At 47.6% G+C, this 22,355-nt stretch overlaps 1 protein-coding gene across 4 annotated transcripts in view; it reads left to right on the top strand.

The window, feature by feature from the left end:
* Positions 1 to 22,355, top strand: part of PTPRO (protein tyrosine phosphatase receptor type O) — a 640,592-nt gene that overhangs the window by 16,512 nt on the left and 601,725 nt on the right. For all 4 annotated transcript variants that reach the window (XM_088461537.1, XM_088461535.1, XM_088461536.1 and 1 more), the window contains exon 2: positions 20,673 to 20,946. In XM_088461537.1, coding sequence (XP_088317663.1) covers positions 20,673 to 20,946 — 274 coding nt within the window. The remainder of the gene's footprint in view (positions 1 to 20,672; positions 20,947 to 22,355) is intronic.

The raw sequence follows: 22,355 nt of genomic DNA, 5'->3' as shown, positions 1-22,355 counted from the left end.
TGACATTGTATCTTGCCATCATATTGTGCGAGACATATTTGGAGGTGAAGTTTGATTTGTAGGAGGTGAAGGAGGGACATTTGGTGATGGCACAATAGTCACAACCCACATTTGCAAGTGTTTACCCATTCCAATTTCCACCAGAAAATCGTGTATCTATTCATTTAATTTAATTATGTTTTTTTGCTTATTAATTTTTTTTTATATTTAAAAAGCCATATTTCAAATTCAAATTTGTTAGATTATAAAATAAAAATTTACTTTGTACATTTGCAACAAAATCACTCATTTGTCTTTTTTAGATGCATTCCTTATAGCTGCTATGGAACTACAAATCCAAGCCTGGCCTTGCACACTATTGCTATTAAGGCATAGATTTACTCTGGAATGGCATGCTGGGATATGCAGTTCCACACCCAGTGGCAAACGCAGGATTTTGAAAGGGGGGTTTCCAAATCATTGGTTACCAAACCAATGAAAAAACATCTAGCCACAAATATATATATATATATATATATATATATATATATAATATTATATATACACTGTATGTATATATATATATATATATCTTACACTGGATTTAGGACCACTACAGTAAAATATAGCACTCGGCGTATGATGGTGTACATACACACTGACTGACACAGACCTCTGTCACTAATAAAAATGAACACAGCCAGCATGATTTATTAAAGACCCCCCTCCCCCCAGTAGTGCTCCTTATGCAGTGCCCCCAGTATTTCCCTTTATACAATTGCTCGGCAGTATTGCTGCTGTTGTATTACATACTCCTATAGGGACTGATCTGAATCTCCTGCTATGCCGACACGTTTCTCCTGCCCCAGTACAACACTACCCATTCCCCATTTACAGAAAAATTGCGCAGGCAATTGCTTTATTTGCATGTAATCCAGTGCCGCTTAAGTATGCGCACATCCGTCCGCGGTGAGAGACGAGATAAAAAGGGTAACAGAGAAAAGAAGAGTATAAAGCGACAGGGTGATGGGGGAGTGATATGGGAAAAAAGGGGCAAAAAGTTAGGGGGGGGGATTTAGGAGGAAGAGGGGGTGAGAGAGCAGATACAGATTGCCTTCTCTAGGTACTGTCTGTCGTGCCCAGACTGCAAGGAGACTTAGCTTTTATAGTTAAATAATTTTTTTTACATATTACACCTGAATGATTAATATATTTTTATTTACTAATGTATAAAACAATTGGTCAGAATGCACTTGCATTAATAACCAAATTCCCATTTTTACTTTATGTAGAAGTGTTATACTGTACAATTCACCATCATAGTCTTTGTGAAAGGAGCACATCATTTACTTAATTCTTAATTTGTATCCTGCACTGATCACTCTATTTTATGACCCTAGCCAATATCGTGTCTGGTGATTATATACAGTTCATGCTTGATAATTATTTAGCCCACTACATGATTGTCTTCATCACATGCAGGTCATAGCCTAATACAAAATATTACATAATATTAAGAAAAAAGTTTGGAATCCACATAAACATCTGCTTTCCAAATGTTTAGCCTGCTGACATGTTCTCCCCCCCCCCCCCTTTAGCCTACACACATAGTGACACAGACAGATACACACAGACAAACACACACACACATACTGACACAGACACACACATTAAACACACACACCGCAGTGCTCACCTAAATGCCACACCCCCCGTCCCTCCAGCTACAGCGTGCGGCTCCGGGACTCAAGAGCGCTGGAATACTATCACCCGGTGGCAGGCGATCTCATACAGTCACGTTGCCGTTGCCCATGGGAACTGACTGGGAGAGCCTGAGCGCTGCAGCTCCCCCTACAGCCAGCTCAGCTGGGCCGCCCAGTACAACAGGTCATCTCTTAATATTGTTCAGCTGCTCGGGCCGGCGATGGAGCAACGGGCGGCAGGGGGGGTTTCTCGGTACTCGGAAACCCCCCCTGCGTGCGCGTATGACACCAGCTTGAAGAAAGCACATAAATGAAAAAAAACAGTTTACCCTATTACACTTTAAATACACAATAAAAAACCCTTTTGAGGTATTTGACTTTGAATATATATAGATGGGCAATTGTTAGGGTAGTAAAATGTATTTGGTATTTGTATCTGTAAAGACATCACAATCATAATCAAAAAGAGCAACTTTAACAAAAGAAACTAAGCGAAATAACGCATCTACTTTGCAATTATACAATAGAATGAATAGCACCTGCTACTCTGTTATCTGACTGCAACCATCGGTAGCGAAATGAACCATAGACTACTCACGCAGTGCTTGTGGTAGGGCCTGGGCTACTGCAAGCACGGCGAGTGCTTCAGTCTAAAAAGATGCCAGGTGACGTGTACCATGACGCTGCCTTGTAATTATGGACGCCCATAAAACGCCGTTGTGATGGGCAGACACGCCTGCGTTCGCACCAACACTCCCCCGTTTACAAGCACCTTCCCCTGTTACCACCCACAAATGGCTCTTTCTGTCACTCAAAGTAGCGTCCATGTGGAGCGTAGCGAGCTCTCGAATTTTGATTGCAATGAGTGGTATAAGCATGCACACTGTGCCCCATACACATGCGCAGTTTGTAAAAATCTCCCGGCTGATTCAGCCCTGTCGATGTTGATCAACAGCTCGCCCCGTTTTGTGGGGGTGGGGGGGTGGCTGGACAAACGGAGGCATTCCTGAAGGAACGCCTGCCGTTTGTGGGCGGCCCTACTTACATCACGAGTTTAGTCAGTAGTGAGCTTCCGATAACCCACAGCTTAGCGAGTGGCCAGGAGGCCGGCTAAAAAAAAAAAAAAGCATCTGCCCTGATTCAGAGCGAGCGCTTGCTTTTTGCGAGCGGCTCTGAATCAGGCCCAATGTGCTGTAGAGAGACCTGACTTGGAGAATATACTATGGGCCTGATTCAGACAGTCGATGTTTGGCCACTGCACATGCGCACGCCGGAGCCGGCTCCGACGTGCACATGCGCGAGACCCGGCTAGCGATGGGCGCTCCGTCGCTCCGGGTCTCGCACCAAAATGGGGCGGCTGTCGATTTTGATCGACAGCTCCCACCGTTTTGGAGGCGGGCGGCTGGCCAAACGGAGGCGTTCCCGGTGGAATGCCTGCCGTTTGGGGACGGCCCCACTGACATTATGAGTGATGTCAGTGGTGAGCTTCCGGCTCTATTAAGAGCCAGAAGCTCACTGGGGCTTGCGTGAATGAGACCCTACCATAAGGGTCTCGTCGCAAGCCCCTATAGTCGCGATGGTCGAGAGAGCACTCGCTCTGAGTCATGGCATTTTTTTTTTGTTTTTGGTGCGGCCTCCTGGCCGCTTGCTAAGCTGTGGGTGACCACCCACAGCTTTTGCGAGCGGCCAGGTGATGGTCACGATGGTCGCGACCATCGGGGCTTGCGACGAGACTCTTGTGGTAGGGTCTCATCCGTCGCAAGCCCCAGAGAGCTTCCTGCTCTTACAGAACAGGAAGCTCTCCACTGACATCACTGGTGATGTCAGTGGTGCCTCCCACAAACAGCAGGCGTTCCTTCGGGAATGCCTCCGTTTGCATAGCCACCCCCCCTCCCCACCTACAAAACGAGGCGAGCTGTCGATAAACGAGCTGTCGATCATCGACAGCCGCACCTTTTGTAGTGAGTCCCAGAGCGAGAGAATTTCTCTCTCGCTCCGGGGCTTGCACATGTTTGCGCCGCACGTGCACAGTACCCCACCATCGACCCGCTTGCGAGCGCTGTGCAGCGCTCGCGAGTGCGTCTGAATCAGGCCCTATGTGCTGTAGTTAAACCAGACTTGGAGAATACACTATGTGCTGTAGTGAGACCAGACTTGGAGAATACACTATGTGCTGTAGTGAGACCAGACTTGGAGAATACACTATGTGCTGTAGTGAGACTGGATTTGGAGAATACAATGGCCCTCATTCAGAGGCGGTCGCAAGAAGCGATCGCTCTCTCTGAATGAGGGCGGGCGCTTCCTTTTTTTTGGTGCGGCCTCCTGGTCGCAAGCTAAGCTGTGGGTTACCAACCACAGCTTAGCTAGCGACCAGGGTGATGGTCGCGATGGTGATCACCATCGCGACCATCAGGGCTTGCGACGAGACCCTAAGGTTGGGTCTGGGCACTCGCAAGCCCCAAGGAGCTTTCTGCTCTGATAGAGCAGGAAGCTCCCCACTGACATCACTGATGATGTCAGTGCGGCCGCCCACAAAACGGTAGGCGTTCCTTAAGGAACGCCTCCGTTTTGGACACCACCCCCCAGGCCCACCTACAAAAAGGGGTGAGCTGTCGATCAAAATCGACAGCCGCCCCTTTTGTAGCGAGCATCGGAGCGATAGAGTTTCTCTCTCGCTCCGGGGCTTGCGCATGCACAGTGTGGCCGCTGCGCGTGCGCAGGGCTACCCATGGACCCGGTTGCGAGCACGTCAGTGCTTGCGACCGGGTCTGAATGACCCCCTATATGTGCTGTAGTGAGACCAGACTTGGAGAATACACTGGAGTTGGAGTGGAACCAGACTTGGAGAATACACTGGAGTTGGAGTGGAACCAGACTTGGAGAATACACTGGCATTGGAGTGGAACCAGACTTGGAGAATACACTGGAGTTGGAGTGGAACCAGACTTGGAGAATACACTGGAGTTGGAGTGGTACCAGACTTGGAGAATACACTGGAGTTGGAGTGGAACCAGACTTGGAGAATACACTATGGGCCTGATTCATTACGGAACACAACTGTGATTGTGGCTGTGATTATGCATGCAGTCTGACTGTGATGATATGCTAATCCATTGCGATCGCTATGCCGTCGCAGCCCTACTTAAGGATGGCCACCTTACCTTACACACATCCGTAATGTTTAGCAAGACTGCAAAATCATCGATAACATCGAGTACCATCACAGCTTTACGCACACTTGCACAAGGTCAGACCTTACTTGCTAACTTAATTGCACGCACTGTGTACTCGAGCTGCATATGGCATCGCAAGGGATAATTTATGCACGCCCCCCAACGGCACTGGCATGCTTGCGATTTGAAAACCATCTTCCCGTCACTTCCCACAAATGGCACTTCCTGTCAATCACTCTGTGATAGGTTTGCGTAGTCTCTTCAATTGCAGTACCGATCGCAGTAGCTAGTTCGCGCGTGTGCAGAATGCAACAATTGTCCATATGCGTGCGTAATCGCAGTTGCGATCCATAATGAACCAGGCCTTATGTGCTGTAGTGAGACCGGACTTGGGGAATACACTGGAGTTGGAGTAGAACCAGATTTGGGGAATACACTGGAGTTGGAGTGGAACCAGACTTGGAGAATACACTGGAGTTGGAGTGGAACCAAACTTGGAGAATACACTGGAGTTGGAGCGGAACCAGACTTGGAGAATACACTGGAGTTTGAGCGGAACCAGACTTGGAGAATACACTGGAGTTGGAGTGGAACCAGACTTGGAGAATACACTGGAGTCGGAGTGGAACCAGACTTGGAGAATACACTGGCGTTGGAGTGGAACCAGACTTGGAGAATACACTGGAGTTGGAGTGGAACCAGACTTGGAGAATACACTGGAGTTGGAGTGGAACCAGACTTTGTACATACACAGGAGTTGGAGTGGAACCAGACTTGGAGAATACACTGGAGTTGGAGTGGAACCAGACTTGGAGAATACACTGGAGTTGGAGTGGAACCAGACTTGGAGAATACACTGGAGCTGGAGTGGAACCAGACTTGGAGAATACACTGGAGTTTGAGTGGAATCAGACCTGGAGAATACACTGGAGTTGGAGTGGAACCAGACTTGGGGAATTCACTGGAGTTGGAGTGGAACCAGATTTGGGGAATACACTGGAGTTGGAGTGGAACCAGACTTGGAGAATACACTGGAGTTGGAGTGGAACCAGACTTGGGTAATACACTGGAGTTGGAGTGGAACCAGACTTAGGGAACACACTGGAGTTGGAGTGGAACCAGACTTGGGTAATACACTGGAGTTGGAGTGGAACCAGACTTAGGGAACACACTGGAGTTGGAGTGGAACCAGACTTGGAGAATACACTGGAGTTTCAGTGGAACCAGACTTGGGTAATACACTGGAGTTGGAGTGGAACCAGACTTGGAGAATACACAGGAGTTGGAGTGGAACCAGAATTAGGGAATACACTGGAGCTGGAGTCGTCAGAGTGACTAGCTTAACTAGCATGGGAGCTAGAAACAATGCATATGTCAGCGATGAAGTTCAGACACTGAATGTTGTGGGGAGCGAGGCCTTATACACTGTGCATCCCCTGGGTTGACCGACCTTGAGAGGCTTAGCGGTCAGCTGACCAGGATAAACATGGTGGCGCCCAGTGTCCGGGGCCAGTGGGAAAGCCGCCAGAACCCCAAGCACTCTGAGAACACCAGCACACTGAGGACCAGGTGTTAAAGTGGACTGCAATGGGGTGGAACAATGTTCTGTCAGTTCTATTTGGTTCCGACTCCTCCAGCCCACCTTACCCAGCCAGTCAGCTCTGCACCGCAGGGAGTTGCCGGGTGCCCACTGAGATTTTGTTATCAGCAGGCGTCCAGCTCCATCCCTACAGTGGCAGCCAGAGGCTGGAGCTCGCTCCTAAGCTCCGGATTCCGGCTCCCTCGGTGGGCACTATGGGAGAGATGTCATGATGTCTCTCCCATAGTTCCAATGAGCAGCCAGTCAGATGGGCTTAAAGTAAGTATTGTGTGTTACTGGGTTTTTTGTGTGGAACGGGCACTACTACTGGGGGCTTTACTAGTGGGGGCACTGCTACTGGGGGGCATTACTACAAGGAACATTACTACTGGGGGCACTAGGGGGCATTACTACTGGGAGCACTTCTACAGGGGGAATTACTACAGGGGACATTACTACTGGGGGCATTATTACAGGGAGCATTACTACAGGGGGCACTACTACTGGGGCACTAGGGGGCATTGCTACTGGGGGCACTACTACTGGGGACATTACTACTGGTGCCACTGCTATTGGGGGCATTATTACTGGAGGTACTAGGTTGCATTACTGCTGGGAGCATTACTACTGGGGACACTACTACAGGGGTCAATACTACTTGGGGCATTACTACTGGGGGGACTGCTACAAGAGACATTACAACTGGGGGCACTACCACTGGGAACACTACTAATGGGGTCATTACCACTGGGGGCACTTCTAATGGGGGCACCATTACTGGGGGCACTGCATAAGGGGCACCATTACTGGGGGCTCTGCATAAAGGGCACCATTACTGGGGGCACTGCATAAGGGGCACTACCACTGGGGGCACTGCATAAGGGGCACCACTACTGTGGGCACTGCATAAGGGGCACCACTACTGGGGGCATTGCATATTGGGCACCACTACAGTGGGCATTGCATAATGGGCACTACTGCTGTGGGCATTATGTGTAAGTGGCACTACTGCTGTGGGCATTGTATAAGGGGCACTACTACTGGGAATCGGTATTATTTACCACTGGACCCCTGGCCGGCGGTTCAAATCCCGACAGCGGCAGCCCGACAAGGATGAAAATCCTGATCATCCCCAGGTAAGTATTCACTAACCTATTCTACCCCTTAACCCTCCGTTAGGGGTGCCTAACCCCAACCTTCCCCCCCAGTGCCTTACCCTAATCCTCCTCTAAGTGCCTAAACCTAACCACCCCTTCCCCGCCGCCTATACCTAAGTCCCCCGGGGGGTGCCTAACCCTAAATCCCCCCCGGGGGTGCCTAACCCTAACCCTCTCTCGCTCCCCCTAGCCTAACCCTAACCTCCCGGGGGGGTGCCTAACCCTAAGCCCCCCCGGGAGCCCTAAACCTAACCCTCCCCCCACGGCTGTCCACGCTCAGCGCCCGTCATCACTTCGATCGGAATGCCAGGCGCCGGTCTCCCGGCATCAGTAAAATGACAGGCATCTAGATTTAGACGCCTGTCATTTAACCCTCGCCGGGATCAAGCAGTCGGGAAGCTGGCTGTCGGGATTAGGTCTGCTGGCTTCCCGACTGCATACCCTACTACTGTGGGCATTATGTATATTAGGGGCACTACTACTGTGGGTATTGGGTATAAGGGGCCCTAATGTGGGCATTGTGTAAAAGGGGCACAACTGTGTGTCATAACATGAATAAGGGACACTACTATGTGGTGTAATGTGAATCAAGGGCACTATGGGCCTGATTCAGAGCTGAACGCTCTGACCAGAGCGCTCGCTCTGAATCAGGGCCCTCCTACCTTTTTTTGGAGATTCCTCATGGACGCTCGCATAGCTGTGGGTTACCACCCACAGCTATAGCGAGCGTCCATGATGATGGTCACGATGGTCTTGACCATCGCGACCATCGGGCTTGCGACGGAGACCCTGCGGTAGGGTCTCGCTGCCGCAAGCCCTGGAGTGATTTTGGCTCTATCAGAGCCAAAATCACTCCCACTGACATCACTAGTGAGACGGTGGGCGTTCCCATAGGAACTCCTCCATCTGGCAGGCACGCCCCCGGCACGCCCACCAAAGGGGGCGTGCTGTCAATCAACATCGACAGCACGCCCCCTTTGGTGCGAGACCCGGAGCGATGGTGAGCCCGTCGCTCGCCGGGTCTCGTGCATGCGCACGACGGAGCTCCCTCCATCGTGCGCATGCACAGTGGGGAACATCGACCCGCTTGCGAGTGTCCTGCCGCTCGCGAGCGGGTCTGAATGACCCCCAATGTGTGGTGTAATGTGAAGAAGATTGTGCTACTATGTGGCGTAATTTAAATTGGTGATACTATTGTGTGACCATGCCCCTTTCTTTTTAGACCACACCCCTTATTGTGACTTCCTGTCCCTTTATTGCAGGGATGGGGAACATCAGGCCTGGGGGCCGCATAAGGCCTGGGAAATCATATGGTCTGGCCCTCTGAGCTTTATCTGCTAGCCTCATATAGCTAGCAGGATGCCTAGAATGGAACCCTGCAGCCAGAATCTAAGCAGCAGTGCTACCTGGAGCATCCTTAGGACGCTCAGACGATCACACCGCTGCCGTTACAGCTCCCCGGGACATCCTCAGGATGCTCCGGGAATTGCTGTAATCACAGACGATTGTGGCCACACCCCATGTGACGGCACATGGAGGGGGCGTGGCCTGCACCAGACCCACAAATAATGTTATATATATCAAAATGGCCCTCGGCAGAAAAAAGAATCCCCACCCCTGCTTTATTGAGACAGCACCGAGGATGGGGGGATTAGTTCCACCACATCTGTAGGACCACTTTAAGCACTGCTGAGGACCCTCCAGAGACACACCTAGTTGGGCAGGAGCTGCTATGACCATGCTCAGTGTTCAAGCTCCAGGCCCCTTAGAACACTGCCATGCTGGGGACCTACCAGCAGCACTCCATGAGACCCCAGGCCAGGACCCCTGCCAAGCATGACCCTGAAGGAGAGCACGGTTCCTGACATGGAGCCGGCAGCCAATCAGAGGGTGCCTCTGTAGGAGTTGTTCGCTGATTCACAGTTGCAGTTAGGTGCTGTGTAAAGTGTTGCAGTTAGGTGCTGTGAAATGTGTTGCAGTAAGGTGCTGTGAAATGCGTTGCAGTTAGGTTCTGTGAAATGCGTTGCAGTTAGGTGTTGTGAAATGTGTTGCAGTAAGGTGCTGTGAAATGTGTTGCAGTTAGGTCCTGTGAAATGTGTTGCAGTTAGGTGCTGTGAAATGCTTTGCAGTTAGGTGCTGTGAAATGCGTTGCAGTTAGGTGCTATGAAATGCGTTGCAGTTAGGTGCTGTGAAATGCGTTGCAGTTAGGTGCTGTGAAATGCATTGCAGTAAGGTGCTGTGAAATGTGTTGCTGTAAGGTGCTGTGAAATGTGTTGCAGTAAGGTGGTGTGAAATGTGTTGCAGTTAGGTGTTGTGAAATGTGTTGCAGTAAGGTGCTGTGAAATGTGTTGCAGTTAGGTGCTGTGAAATGTGTTGCAGTAAGGTGCTGTGAAATGCGTTGCAGTTACGTGCTGTGAAATGCGTTGCAGTTAGGTGCTGTGAAATGCATTGCAGTTAGGTGCTGTGAAATGTGTTGCAGTTAGGTGCTGTGAAATGCGTTGCAGTTAGGTGCTATGAAATGTGTTGCAGTTAGGTGCTGTGAAATGCGTTGCAGTAAGGTGCTGTGAATGTGTTGCAGTTACGTGCTGTGAAATGTGTTGCAGTTAGGTGATGTGAAATGCGTTACTCTGGGACCGGCAGTGTTCAGCTCTCCTGAGGATTGCACTCCTCCTTCATTGTCCCTGCAGACTGCAGCAGGAAGGTGAGGGACCGGACTCCAGCCAGATTGAAACAGGTTGAAAGCTACTGACCTGGAACGCTAATAGGGTACATTTAGGAGATTTTGAAATCTCTGGTTATCAGGACAGATTGAGCTGGAAGCTGCAGCAGCTGTCTGTACCACACATAATGAACCCAGGTCCATCTCTTCCATTGGGCTTTTTGGGCAGTTGCCCAAGGGCCCGAAGCTTGTAAGGGCCCGCCAACCCGCCCCCTTGCAGCCGCGGCCAGTTGGTAAATTTGTGATATTTTTATAAGCCGTCCGCTGGTGCACTGTATTTTGATCTAACCTCCCTCACATAATCCCGCACCCCGGTGATGAGTACTCTGTCCCAGTTTCGCTTCATGCGCCGGCTTCAGACCAGTCAGACAGAGTCTCTCTGCATGTGTGGGAGGTCTGATGGGCATGCAGAAGGGTTTAATTTTATTGACCATTTAAATTTTTTTCCCGTGTATGGGTGGGTAGTGGCCCCAGCGCATTGCTTTGCCCAGGGCCCACACTGCTGTTAAGACAATCCTGAATGAACCCACCCAAATGGGCTGATTAAACAGTGGGCCAAAAGTTCAGTCACTGTCATGTTGCATGTTTTGTGTAACCCCCGTGTTCTTCAGTAATTGAGCTTTCACCGGACACCCAGTGATAAATCAGCTCCTCAGTTAATAATGCATAATTAGAGTTTTAAAAATGTACAACATTGACATGCAGAAGTGTCAGAATGCGCATCCAGCTGTCTGCTTATACAGGTCACACCGTGCTTATACAGGTCACACCGTGCTTATACAGGTCACACAATGCTTACACAGCGCACACCATGCTCAAACAGGTCACACCGTGCTTACACAGGTCACACCGTGCTTATACAGGTCACACCGTGCTTATACAGGTCACACCATGCTTATACAGCGCACACCATGCTTACACAGCGCACACCATGCTCATACAGGTCACACCATGCTTACACAGGTCACACCGTGCTTATACAGCGCACACCATGCTTACACAGCGCACACCATGCTCATACAGGTCACACCATGCTTATACAGCGCACACCATGCTTACACAGGTCACACCGTGCTTACACAGCGCACACCATGCTTATACAGCGCACACCGTGCTTACACAGAGCACACCGTGCTTATACAGCGCACACCATGCTTACACAGCGCACACCGTGCTCATACAGGTCACACCATGCTTACACAGGTCACACCATGCTTACACAGGTCACACCGTGCTTATACAGCGCACACCATGCTTACACAGGTCACACCGTGCTTACACAGCGCACACCGTGCTTATACAGGTCACACCGTGCTTATACAGGTCACACCGTGCTTATACAGGTCACACCGTGCTCATACAGGTCACACCGTGCTTACACAGGTCACACCGTGCTTATACAGCGCACACCATGCTTACACAGGTCACACCATGCTTATACAGCACACACCATGCTTACACAGGTCACACCGTGCTTATACAGGTCACACCGTGCTTACACAGGTCACACCGTGCTTACACAGCGCACACCATGCTTATACAGGTCACACCATGCTTATACAGCACACACCATGCTTACACAGGTCACACCGTGCTTATACAGGTCACACCATGCTTACACAGGTCACACCGTGCTTATACAGCGCACACCATGCTTACACAGTGCACACCATGCTCATACAGGTCACACCATGCTTATACAGCGCACACCATGCTTACACAGGTCACACCGTGCTTACACAGCGCACACCATGCTTATACAGCGCACACCGTGCTTACACAGAGCACACCGTGCTTATACAGCGCACACCGTGCTTACACAGCACACACCGTTCTCATACAGGTCACACCGTGCTTACACAGGTCACACCGTGCTTATACAGCGCACACCATGCTTACACAGGTCACACCGTGCTTACACAGCGCACACCATGCTTATACAGGTCACACCGTGCTTATACAGCGCACACCATGCTCATACAGGTCACACCATGCTTATACAGCACACACCATGCTTACACAGGTCACACCGTGCTTATACAGGTCACACCGTGCTTATACAGGTCACACCATGCTTACACAGGTCACACCGTGCTTACACAGCGCACACCATGCTTATACAGGTCACACCATGCTTATACAGCACACACCATGCTTACACAGGTCACACCGTGCTTATACAGGTCACACCATGCTTACACAGCGCACACCATGCTTACACAGGTCACACCGTGCTTACACAGTGCACACCATGCTTATACAGGTCACACCGTGCTTATACAGCGCACACCATGCTCATACAGGTCACACCATGCTTATACAGCACACACCATGCTTACACAGGTCACACCGTGCTTATACAGGTCACACCGTGCTTATACAGCGCACACCATGCTTACACAGCGCACACCATGCTCATACAGGTCACACCGTGCTTACACAGGTCACACCGTGCTTATACAGCGCACACCATGCTTACACAGGTCACACCGTGCTTACACAGCGCACACCATGCTTATACAGGTCACACCGTGCTTATACAGCGCACACCATGCTTACACAGCGCACACCATGCTCATACAGGTCACACCGTGCTTACACAGGTCACACCGTGCTTATACAGCGCACACCATGCTTACACAGCGCACACCATGCTTACACAGGTCACACCGTGCTTATACAGCGCACACCATGCTTACACAGTGCACACCATACTTACACAGCGCACACCGTGCTTATACAGCGCACACCATGCTTACACAGCGCACACCATACTTACACAGCGCACACCGTGCGACCATGCTTACACAGAGCACACCATGCTTACACAGAGCACACCATGCTTACACAGCGCATACCGTGTTTACACAGAGCACACCATGCTTACACAGTGCACACCATGCTTACACAGAGCACACCATGCTTATATAGTGCACACCATGCTTACACAGAGCACACCATGCTTACACAGAGCACACCATGCTTATATAGTGCACACCATGCTTACACAGAGCACACCGTGCTTACACAATGCACACCATACTTACACAGAGCACACCGTGCTTACACAGCACAAAGATAAAACTTGCAGTTTGCTCAGGGTATAACTGTCCATCCTCTGTTACGGACATATTAAGTGCATTGTTACGTAGAAGAATATCCACAAGTCAGATCATAGGGTCTGAATTAAAGTTGTACGCTAATGCCGCCATTGCTGCAAATCTGTACGCAGATGCTATGCAAAAATATGCAAAGGTCACCACACCCCGTTACCTCCCCCAAATGCTCCCTGACTGCCAAGCACACTGCAATGATGCCTGCGGCGCACAATTTATACACATGCTGGTTTACTGATAATCCCTCAATCCATAAACAGCGGCATTGCGTACAATTCTGAGCCAGGGCCATGGAAAGCGGCCTTAGGCCCTCATTCAGAGCCGTTCGCTATTTGTGGTCGTTCGTTTAAAAACAAGGGGTGGCTATTCAAATGATCCGTACGCACATTGTAGTCTGTTCACACCTCTAAGTCTGAACGAGCGAGCAAAACATACGCTCGTTTATTTGTTAAAAACGCCCCCTGGCCGCTCGCATCCTACGTCATGTCCGCTATTTATTAGATTAATCGAGTACATCGACCAGCGTATGAACTGCTCGCTATTCTTGTGGTTGGTGTTTGCTACCACAAATTTGCGAGCAGTTCTGGCTATAAAATAACCCAGTGACGTGGTCACTGACGCTGCTGTTTTAAATATGCACACCCATAAAACGCCCGTTTTGACCTTTAAGCACGCCTGCGTTCGGATCTCCACTCCCCATTTTCAAGCACCTTCCCCTGTTACCACCCACATACGCCTCATTCTGTCACTCAAAATAGCAGGCACTCGCTATATTGCGTACCAACGATTTTCGGCCGCACTGACTGGTTCGCGCATGCGTACTAAAAACCGTACGCATGCGCAGATGTGCAAACATCGCTCGGAACGAGCGTACTGCCGCTAACGAGCGGCTCTGAATGAGGGCCTTAAGCTTTATCCCACCTTATGCAATTATATGGTGCAAAGCTGAAGGAGATGAAGACAAATGTTATTTCTATAAATGTAATTACAGTCAGTAGGAGGCCAGGACAGTGCTTTACACCTGGACAAGGAATGTGCACTCACAGCGCTCTCTTGTTTTCCTTTAATAATGAGAAGTGATGACTTGTACAGATGACATTTTGATGAAAACTAAACATTATTTTCTTACTCCCTTCTTGTTACGATTTTGTGGGTAACACAAACGCAGATTTTCCAGCTAACAAAACAAATCGTCAGCACAAGTATTTGAGTTTCAGGTTATATTTTAGCATTTTTCCTGAAAAACTTTTTGAATCTGGCTTCTGCTTCAGGATACAGAATGTGCGCTATGAGTTGCTGATGGACACAGGCAATGTTGGGGTCTTAGGGCCTGATTCAGAGCCGCTCGCAAAAAGTGAGCGCTCGCTTTGAATCAGGGCGGCCGCTTTGTTTTTACAAACCTGGCCTCCTGGCCGCTCGCTAAGCTGTGGGTGACTGCCCGGGCATCGACCCGCTTGCGAGCACATAGCACTTGCGAGCGGGTCTGAATCAGGCCCCTAGTGCAAAATGATGTTTGGTGTTTACGTTACATGCCTCAATTTGACATAAATCTGGTATTTGTGGAGAAGTCTGTTGGCGCCGTTCCCTACACAGTTTGGAGTTAGTGGATATTTCAGTTTGCAGACAGATATTATTAGAACAAGATAAAAAGGCGAAGAGGGCAAAGGTCATACCTACATTTGTTGTAGGGATGGACATCGATAGTCGATGGTTCTTAACTATCAATTCTTTTAGTTTATTATTACAGGTTATAATCCATCGCAGAATGATTGACAGGAAGTGCCATTTGTGGGAGGTGACTGGGGCTGGTGGTCTGCAAAATACAAACATGCATAAATTAGCCACAGCAATGACCTACGTAGTCTGAGGTTTCATAACGTGCGATGAAGTCAGCAATTCCAAACAGAGTTAGGTCAGACCTTGTGCAAGTGTGCGTGAGGCTGCGATTGTACTCCATGTTACCGATGGCTTTGCAGTCTTGCTAAACATTACGGATGTGTGTAAGGTAAGGTGGGCGTCCCTGTGTAGTGCTGCTGCGGCATAGCGATCGCAATGAATTAGCATAACTTCATAGTGAGACTGCGTGCGTAATCGCTATTGTAATTGCAGTTGCGATCCATAATGAATGAGGCCCTCTGTGAAGTTTTTGGAATTAAAGCTGGTCTAATGTGGGACCAATAAGTACTGTAGTGCGAGTGAAGTTAGTATGTGGTACGGGTATAGCCAAGTCTCTTACGTTGCCTGGGGAGGGGCATAGGAGATGAGAGATGGGACATAGGGCCTGATTCAGAGCTGAACGCAATGGCGGTTGGTTACATATGCAGATCGAGCAATTGCTTGCCATTGTGCATGTGTAAAGCCACACTGCGTGTGTGCTGCGATTTCATTGCGGTTACGATATCACACAATGAGTGACAGGTTGTGGTAACGGGGATGGTCAGAAAAACGCAAGCGTGACTGTATGTTAGAACGCCGTTTTATGGGCATGCATAAATTAACCACTGTTATTGCATACACAGCATGAGAGCCCCCTGCGTGCGTGGAGAGTTGCCAAGTCTGCGGCTAGTCACACAAGGGCTTGATGGCCTCTGGATGTGCGTCGATGTTACACACAGGTGAGAAGGCAGCAGTGGGCGTCTTTATGCTCGGGTGATCTTTGCACACATTAGCATATTTTTGCAGCTGCATTGCATACGAAAACGCAGCTGTGATTGCATTAGCGTCCGTCTCTGAATCAGGCCCATAGTGTGCAAGAGAGTAATGGTCCGAATCTTGTTTTTATAGAATAGGAGTTATCACTGCATGATGGGATACTGATGGAAAGAGAGAGATTACAGTTATTATAGATTAGGAGTAATCACTGCATGCTGGGATACTGATGGAAAGATACCAATAGAAAGAGAGATTACCATTTTTAGTTAAGTTTGGGATGAGCACAGGAGACAGAGCGTAGACTGATTTGTAAAGGTATAGGATGAAGAGGAGAGGTAGTAGAATAGGAGGAGAAGAAGACTGATTGGTAAAGGTATATAATGAAGAGGAGAGGTAGAAGAATAGGAGGAGAAGAAGACTTTGGTAAAGGCATAGGATGAAGAGGAGAGGTAGTAGAATAGGAGGAGAAGAAGACTTTGGTAAAGGCATAGGATGAAGAGGAGAGGTAGTAGAATAGGAGGAGAAGAAGACTTTGGTAAAGGCATAGGATGAAGAGGAGAGGTAGTAGAATAGGAGGAGAAGAAGACTTATTGGTAAAGGTATAGGATGAAGAGGAGAGGTAGTAGAATAGGAGGAGAAGAAGACTGATTACTAAAGGCATAGGATGAAGAGGAGAGGTAGTAGAATAGGAGGAGAAGAAGACTGAGGTAAAGGTATAGGATGAAAAGGAGAGGTAGTAGAATAGGAGTAGAAGAAGACTCATTGGTAAAGGCATAGGATGAAGAGGAGAGGTAGTAGAATAGGAGGAGAAGAAGACTGATTCGTAAAGGTATAGGATGAAGAGGAGAGGTAGTAGAATAGGAGGAGAAGAAGACTGATTGGTAAAGGCATAGGATGAAGAGGATAGGTAGTAGAATAGGAGGAGAAGAAGACTGGTAAAGGTATAGGATGAAGAGGAGAGGTAGTAGAATAGGAGGAGAAGAAGACTGATTACTAAAGGCATAGGATGAAGAGGAGAGGTAGTAGAATAGGAGGAGAAGAAGACTGAGGTAAAGGTATAGGATGAAAAGGAGAGGTAGTAGAATAGGATGAGAAGAAGACTGATTGGTAAAGGCATAGGATGAAGAGGAGAGGTAGTAGAATAGGAGGAGAAGAAGACTGAGGTAAAGGTATAGGATGAAAAGGAGAGGTAGTAGAATAGGAGTAGAAGAAGACTGATTGGTAAAGGCATAGGATGAAGAGGAGAGGTAGTAGAATAGGAGGAGAAGAAGACTGATTCGTAAAGGTATAGGATGAAGAGGAGAGGTAGTAGAATAGGAGGAGAAGAAGACTGATTGGTAAAGGCATAGGATGAAGAGGATAGGTAGTAGAATAGGAGGAGAAGAAGACTGGTAAAGGTATAGGATGAAGAGGAGAGGTAGTAGAATAGGAGGAGAAGAAGACTGATTGGTAAAGGCATAGGATGAAGAGGATAGGTAGTAGAATAGGAGGAGAAGAAGACTGGTAAAGGTATAGGATGAAGAGGAGAGGTAGTAGAATAGGAGGAGAAGAAGACTGATTGGTAAAGGTATAGGATGAAGAGTAGAGGTAGTAGAATAGGAGGAGAAGAAGACTGATTGGTAAAGGTATAGGATGAAAAGGAGAGGTAGTAGAATAGGAGGAGAAGAAGACTGATTGGTAAAGGCATAGGATGAAGAGGAGAGGTAGTAGAATAGGAGGAGAAGAAGACTGATTGGTAAAGGCATAGGATGAAGAGGAGAGGTAGTAGAATAGGAGGAGAAGAAGACTGATTGGTAAAGGCTTAGGATGAAGAGGAGAGGTAGTAGAATAGGAGGAGAAGAAGACTGATTGGTAAAGGCATAGGATGAAGAGGAGAGGTAGTAGAATAGGAGGAGAAGAAGACTGATTGGTAAAGGTATAGGATGAAGAGGAGAGGTAGTAGAATAGGAGGAGAAGAAGACTCATTGGTAAAGGCATAGGATGAAGAGGAGAGGTAGTAGAATAGGAGGAGAAGAAGACTGATTGGTAAAGGCATAGGATGAAGAGGAGAGGTAGTAGAATAGGAGGAGAAGAAGACTGATTGGTAAAGGCATAGGATGAAGAGGATAGGTAGTAGAATAGGAGGAGAAGAAGACTGGTAAAGGTATAGGATGAAGAGGAGAGGTAGTAGAATAGGAGGAGAAGAAGACTGATTACTAAAGGCATAGGATGAAGAGGAGAGGTAGTAGAATAGGAGGAGAAGAAGACTGAGGTAAAGGTATAGGATGAAAAGGAGAGGTAGTAGAATAGGAGGAGAAGAAGACTGATTGGTAAAGGCATAGGATGAAGAGGAGAGGTAGTAGAATAGGAGGAGAAGAAGACTGAGGTAAAGGTATAGGATGAAAAGGAGAGGTAGTAGAATAGGAGTAGAAGAAGACTGATTGGTAAAGGCATAGGATGAAGAGGAGAGGTAGTAGAATAGGAGGAGAAGAAGACTGATTCGTAAAGGTATAGGATGAAGAGGAGAGGTAGTAGAATAGGAGGAGAAGAAGACTGATTGGTAAAGGCATAGGATGAAGAGGATAGGTAGTAGAATAGGAGGAGAAGAAGACTGGTAAAGGTATAGGATGAAGAGGAGAGGTAGTAGAATAGGAGGAGAAGAAGACTGATTGGTAAAGGCATAGGATGAAGAGGATAGGTAGTAGAATAGGAGGAGAAGAAGACTGGTAAAGGTATAGGATGAAGAGGAGAGGTAGTAGAATAGGAGGAGAAGAAGACTGATTGGTAAAGGTATAGGATGAAGAGTAGAGGTAGTAGAATAGGAGGAGAAGAAGACTGATTGGTAAAGGTATAGGATGAAAAGGAGAGGTAGTAGAATAGGAGGAGAAGAAGACTGATTGGTAAAGGCATAGGATGAAGAGGAGAGGTAGTAGAATAGGAGGAGAAGAAGACTGATTGGTAAAGGCATAGGATGAAGAGGAGAGGTAGTAGAATAGGAGGAGAAGAAGACTGATTGGTAAAGGCTTAGGATGAAGAGGAGAGGTAGTAGAATAGGAGGAGAAGAAGACTGATTGGTAAAGGCATAGGATGAAGAGGAGAGGTAGTAGAATAGGAGGAGAAGAAGACTGATTGGTAAAGGTATAGGATGAAGAGGAGAGGTAGTAGAATAGGAGGAGAAGAAGACTGATTGGAAAAGGTATAGGAGGAAGAGGAGAGGTAGTAGAATAGGAGGAGAAGAAGACTGATTGGTAAAGGCATAGGATGAAGAGGAGAGGTAGTAGAATAGGAGGAGAAGAAGACTGATTGGAAAAGGTATAGGAGGAAGAGGAGAGGTAGTAGTATCGGAGGAGAAGAAGAATGATTGGTAAAGGTATAGGATGAAGAGGAGAGGTAGTAGAATAGGAGGAGAAGACTGAGGTGCGGCAGTGAAGGTCAACCTCCTGATTTGACCACCTGCAGGCCACTTCGGCATACGGGTGGAACAGCGGGACAGCACTGTCCCGCTGAAATCGGGATGTTGGGCAGGGGTGCGCCCTCTATGGGTGGTGCCCCTATTCGATCACACTGGACGAACACCCCTAGAGCCGGCCCTGCCTATCATACTCCCCGACATGCTCCAGAGTTTTGATATAAAATCTGTATTTTTATACCTGTGCCTTTCCATCCATTGCCCTCACCGCATGTCAGTGCCGTAGGGATATCAGCGATCAGGATTTTGGTGCCAGTATTTTGACCGCCGGCATCCCGATTGCCGGGATGCCAACTACATCCTCTTTAAAATCAGTAACTGTTCAGTAAGAAGCTCTTGGGACAAAGCTATTATCCTAATTACACCAGTGAGAAAAATGTCCAGTATATGGGGAGGAGGATGGGAGATGCCGTGTAAAGATCGATGTGGCCTTATTCTAACGTTTATCATAGGCTATATGAACCTAAAAATAACCAGGTAAGAGCGTAAATTTGCATGTAAGCCAACATTCTACATGTAGGTTATGGCTGCTCTGCTCATTTGAATGTTACCAGATACGTTATAATATTGGAATATCGTGTCTTTTGATCCATTTGATTATTGGAACGTTATGTTATGTGCTCTATACGTATTACTCCTTACAATATAGAACATCTAACAGTATAGCGCACTGAAATGGTGATGATTAATTAGACTTGATGACACCACTCTACAAGATACTTACCAACGTTCATTATCTGCTCCCCGGGAGATGCCTGCAATCATAGCTGAGCACTGGGGGCCGGGACCAGGTACCCTATGTTATCAGGCCCCGCGTTTTTGTGTCATTCAGCCCCGCTATCTCCATACGGAGCCGAAATTCACTGCGTTTATGCCGCGGTTTCCGGCAATTATCTCCCCATCCTGCCCACTTCGCTGGGGAGTGGTCAGGATGTGGGAGATCCGAACACTTCCAGGAGGGAGGGGGGGGGCTCCTTGAGAATTTAGGAGCCTCCTGTAACTTCCAGGATGGTAAGTAAGTATGCTCTACAATCATAACAGTATAGCTCAGTATGTGATAAAACTGTAACATTTGTTTATATATAGTTTGTTATAATAAAACTTGTTTACTGTTTATTGATATCATTATCTTCTCTCTATCTCTAGGAAGCTTCCATGTTTAATGTGAACGTCACGCGTGACAACCGTCTCATTGTTTCCTTGGAAGATTCTGACGTCATTTCCTCATCCTCTGTGTATGTGGTGAAAATAACCGGAGAATCCAAAAATTATTTCTTTCAGTTTGAAGAATTTAACAGCTCGTTACCCAGCTCACTAGTCTTTAACGCCAGTTACCATGGCCTCTATTATATTGTCACCTTAATGGTGATCAATTCCAACTTGGCTTCAAGACCAGCAAGATCAGTAACTGTACTGACCAGTAAGTGGATTTCTCTGTATCTCTGCTCTTATACGGATTACACCTGTGAGAATATCCTCTATGGCCCTGTTTTCATGTACGCAAATGCCAAAAATCAGCTAAAACTCATGATATTATTGTCTCTGGCTTCTGTTTGTCAGTTCTGGGTTTTCTATGGCTTTTACTCTGTCACTTTATGGGCGAGATATAATAGGGGGCGAGATTTAATAGGGTATGAGTTTTGAAAAAGTGCGAGTATAGAGCTATAGAGAACATGCACACTTAAATGTTTCTCACACTTCCGCAACTCACAATGGCAAAACACTCATACAGATGTTCTGCCATTGTGAGCATAGAACTCACTATTAGGGGTAAATTTACTAAAGTGAGAGTTTTTAGAAGAGAGTTTTAGAAGAGATGTTGCCCATAGCAACCAATCAGATTCTAGCTATTATTTCCTAGAAGGTGCTAGTTAAATATTAAGAAGAATCTGATTAGTTGCTATGGGCAACATCTCTTCTAAAACTGACTTTAGTAAATTTAGAAAACTGTTAAAAAAACAGACCTGCTTCAGGATAGCGAGTCTAGCCCGAGCAGGTCCGAGTTATACAGAAAGATACACAGATCCATGAGATCAATGCATATTTCTGTATGTAAAAACAAATTAAACAGTTAAAAGTAAAGCCTGTCCTGGTTTTTTCCCCTGTATAATATACTGGGGAAAATATGCGCAGGGTTCACCTGTATTTTATGAACCAGCACAAGTATCTGCTGAGTCGGTCCTGGTTTAGGAAATACAGGGGACAAAATGAGTAGGTGTCCCCTGTATTTTCCATCCCCAACACTCTTTCTAGCGGGGGTGTAATGCCACTGCCTGGGGAACCCTTTCACCGGGTCTCCAGGCCAAAGCATTACACCTGACCTCTAGTCAGCCCAGGCTGGGCGTCCCTGGGGAGGTGGGGACCCCCCCAATAAAGGTCCTCTTCCAGTCCTTGTGCTGGATACAGGTGAAACCCTATGCATATTTTCCCCTGTATTTTAAAAACCAGGACAGGCTCTACAGAGCCCAAGGCTGGTTATGTTTGTGAGAGGGGGGCATGTCTTTTTTTTACTTTTAACTGTTTACCTTTTTTTTACAACACAGAAGCCTTCACGGATCTGTATAACTCGGACCTAGTCGCATTGAAAGGTAAGAGTTTTCATAGGAGAAAACTCACCGGGACTCGCATAATGTAATAGCCTCGAACTCACAGGTATGCAGGCTATAACATTTGGCGAGCTGTGAGACAAACTCTGACCTTTAACTATGCAAGAAGGTCTGAGTATGTCTCACACAAAAAACTTGCTCCCTATTATATTTATGTCTCGCCCTATGTATCAATTGTTCTTTACATCTCTCAGATTGTAGGCTTAATTCTGCTGGGCCATTT

The sequence above is a fragment of the Taudactylus pleione genome, unplaced genomic scaffold (genome assembly GCF_031769625.1).
Source record: "Taudactylus pleione unplaced genomic scaffold, aTauple2 ptg001061l, whole genome shotgun sequence".
Taxonomy (NCBI): domain Eukaryota; kingdom Metazoa; phylum Chordata; class Amphibia; order Anura; family Myobatrachidae; genus Taudactylus; species Taudactylus pleione.
Note: the sequence above shows the minus strand (reverse complement) of the source record. Positions and strands in the feature narration are given on the sequence as shown.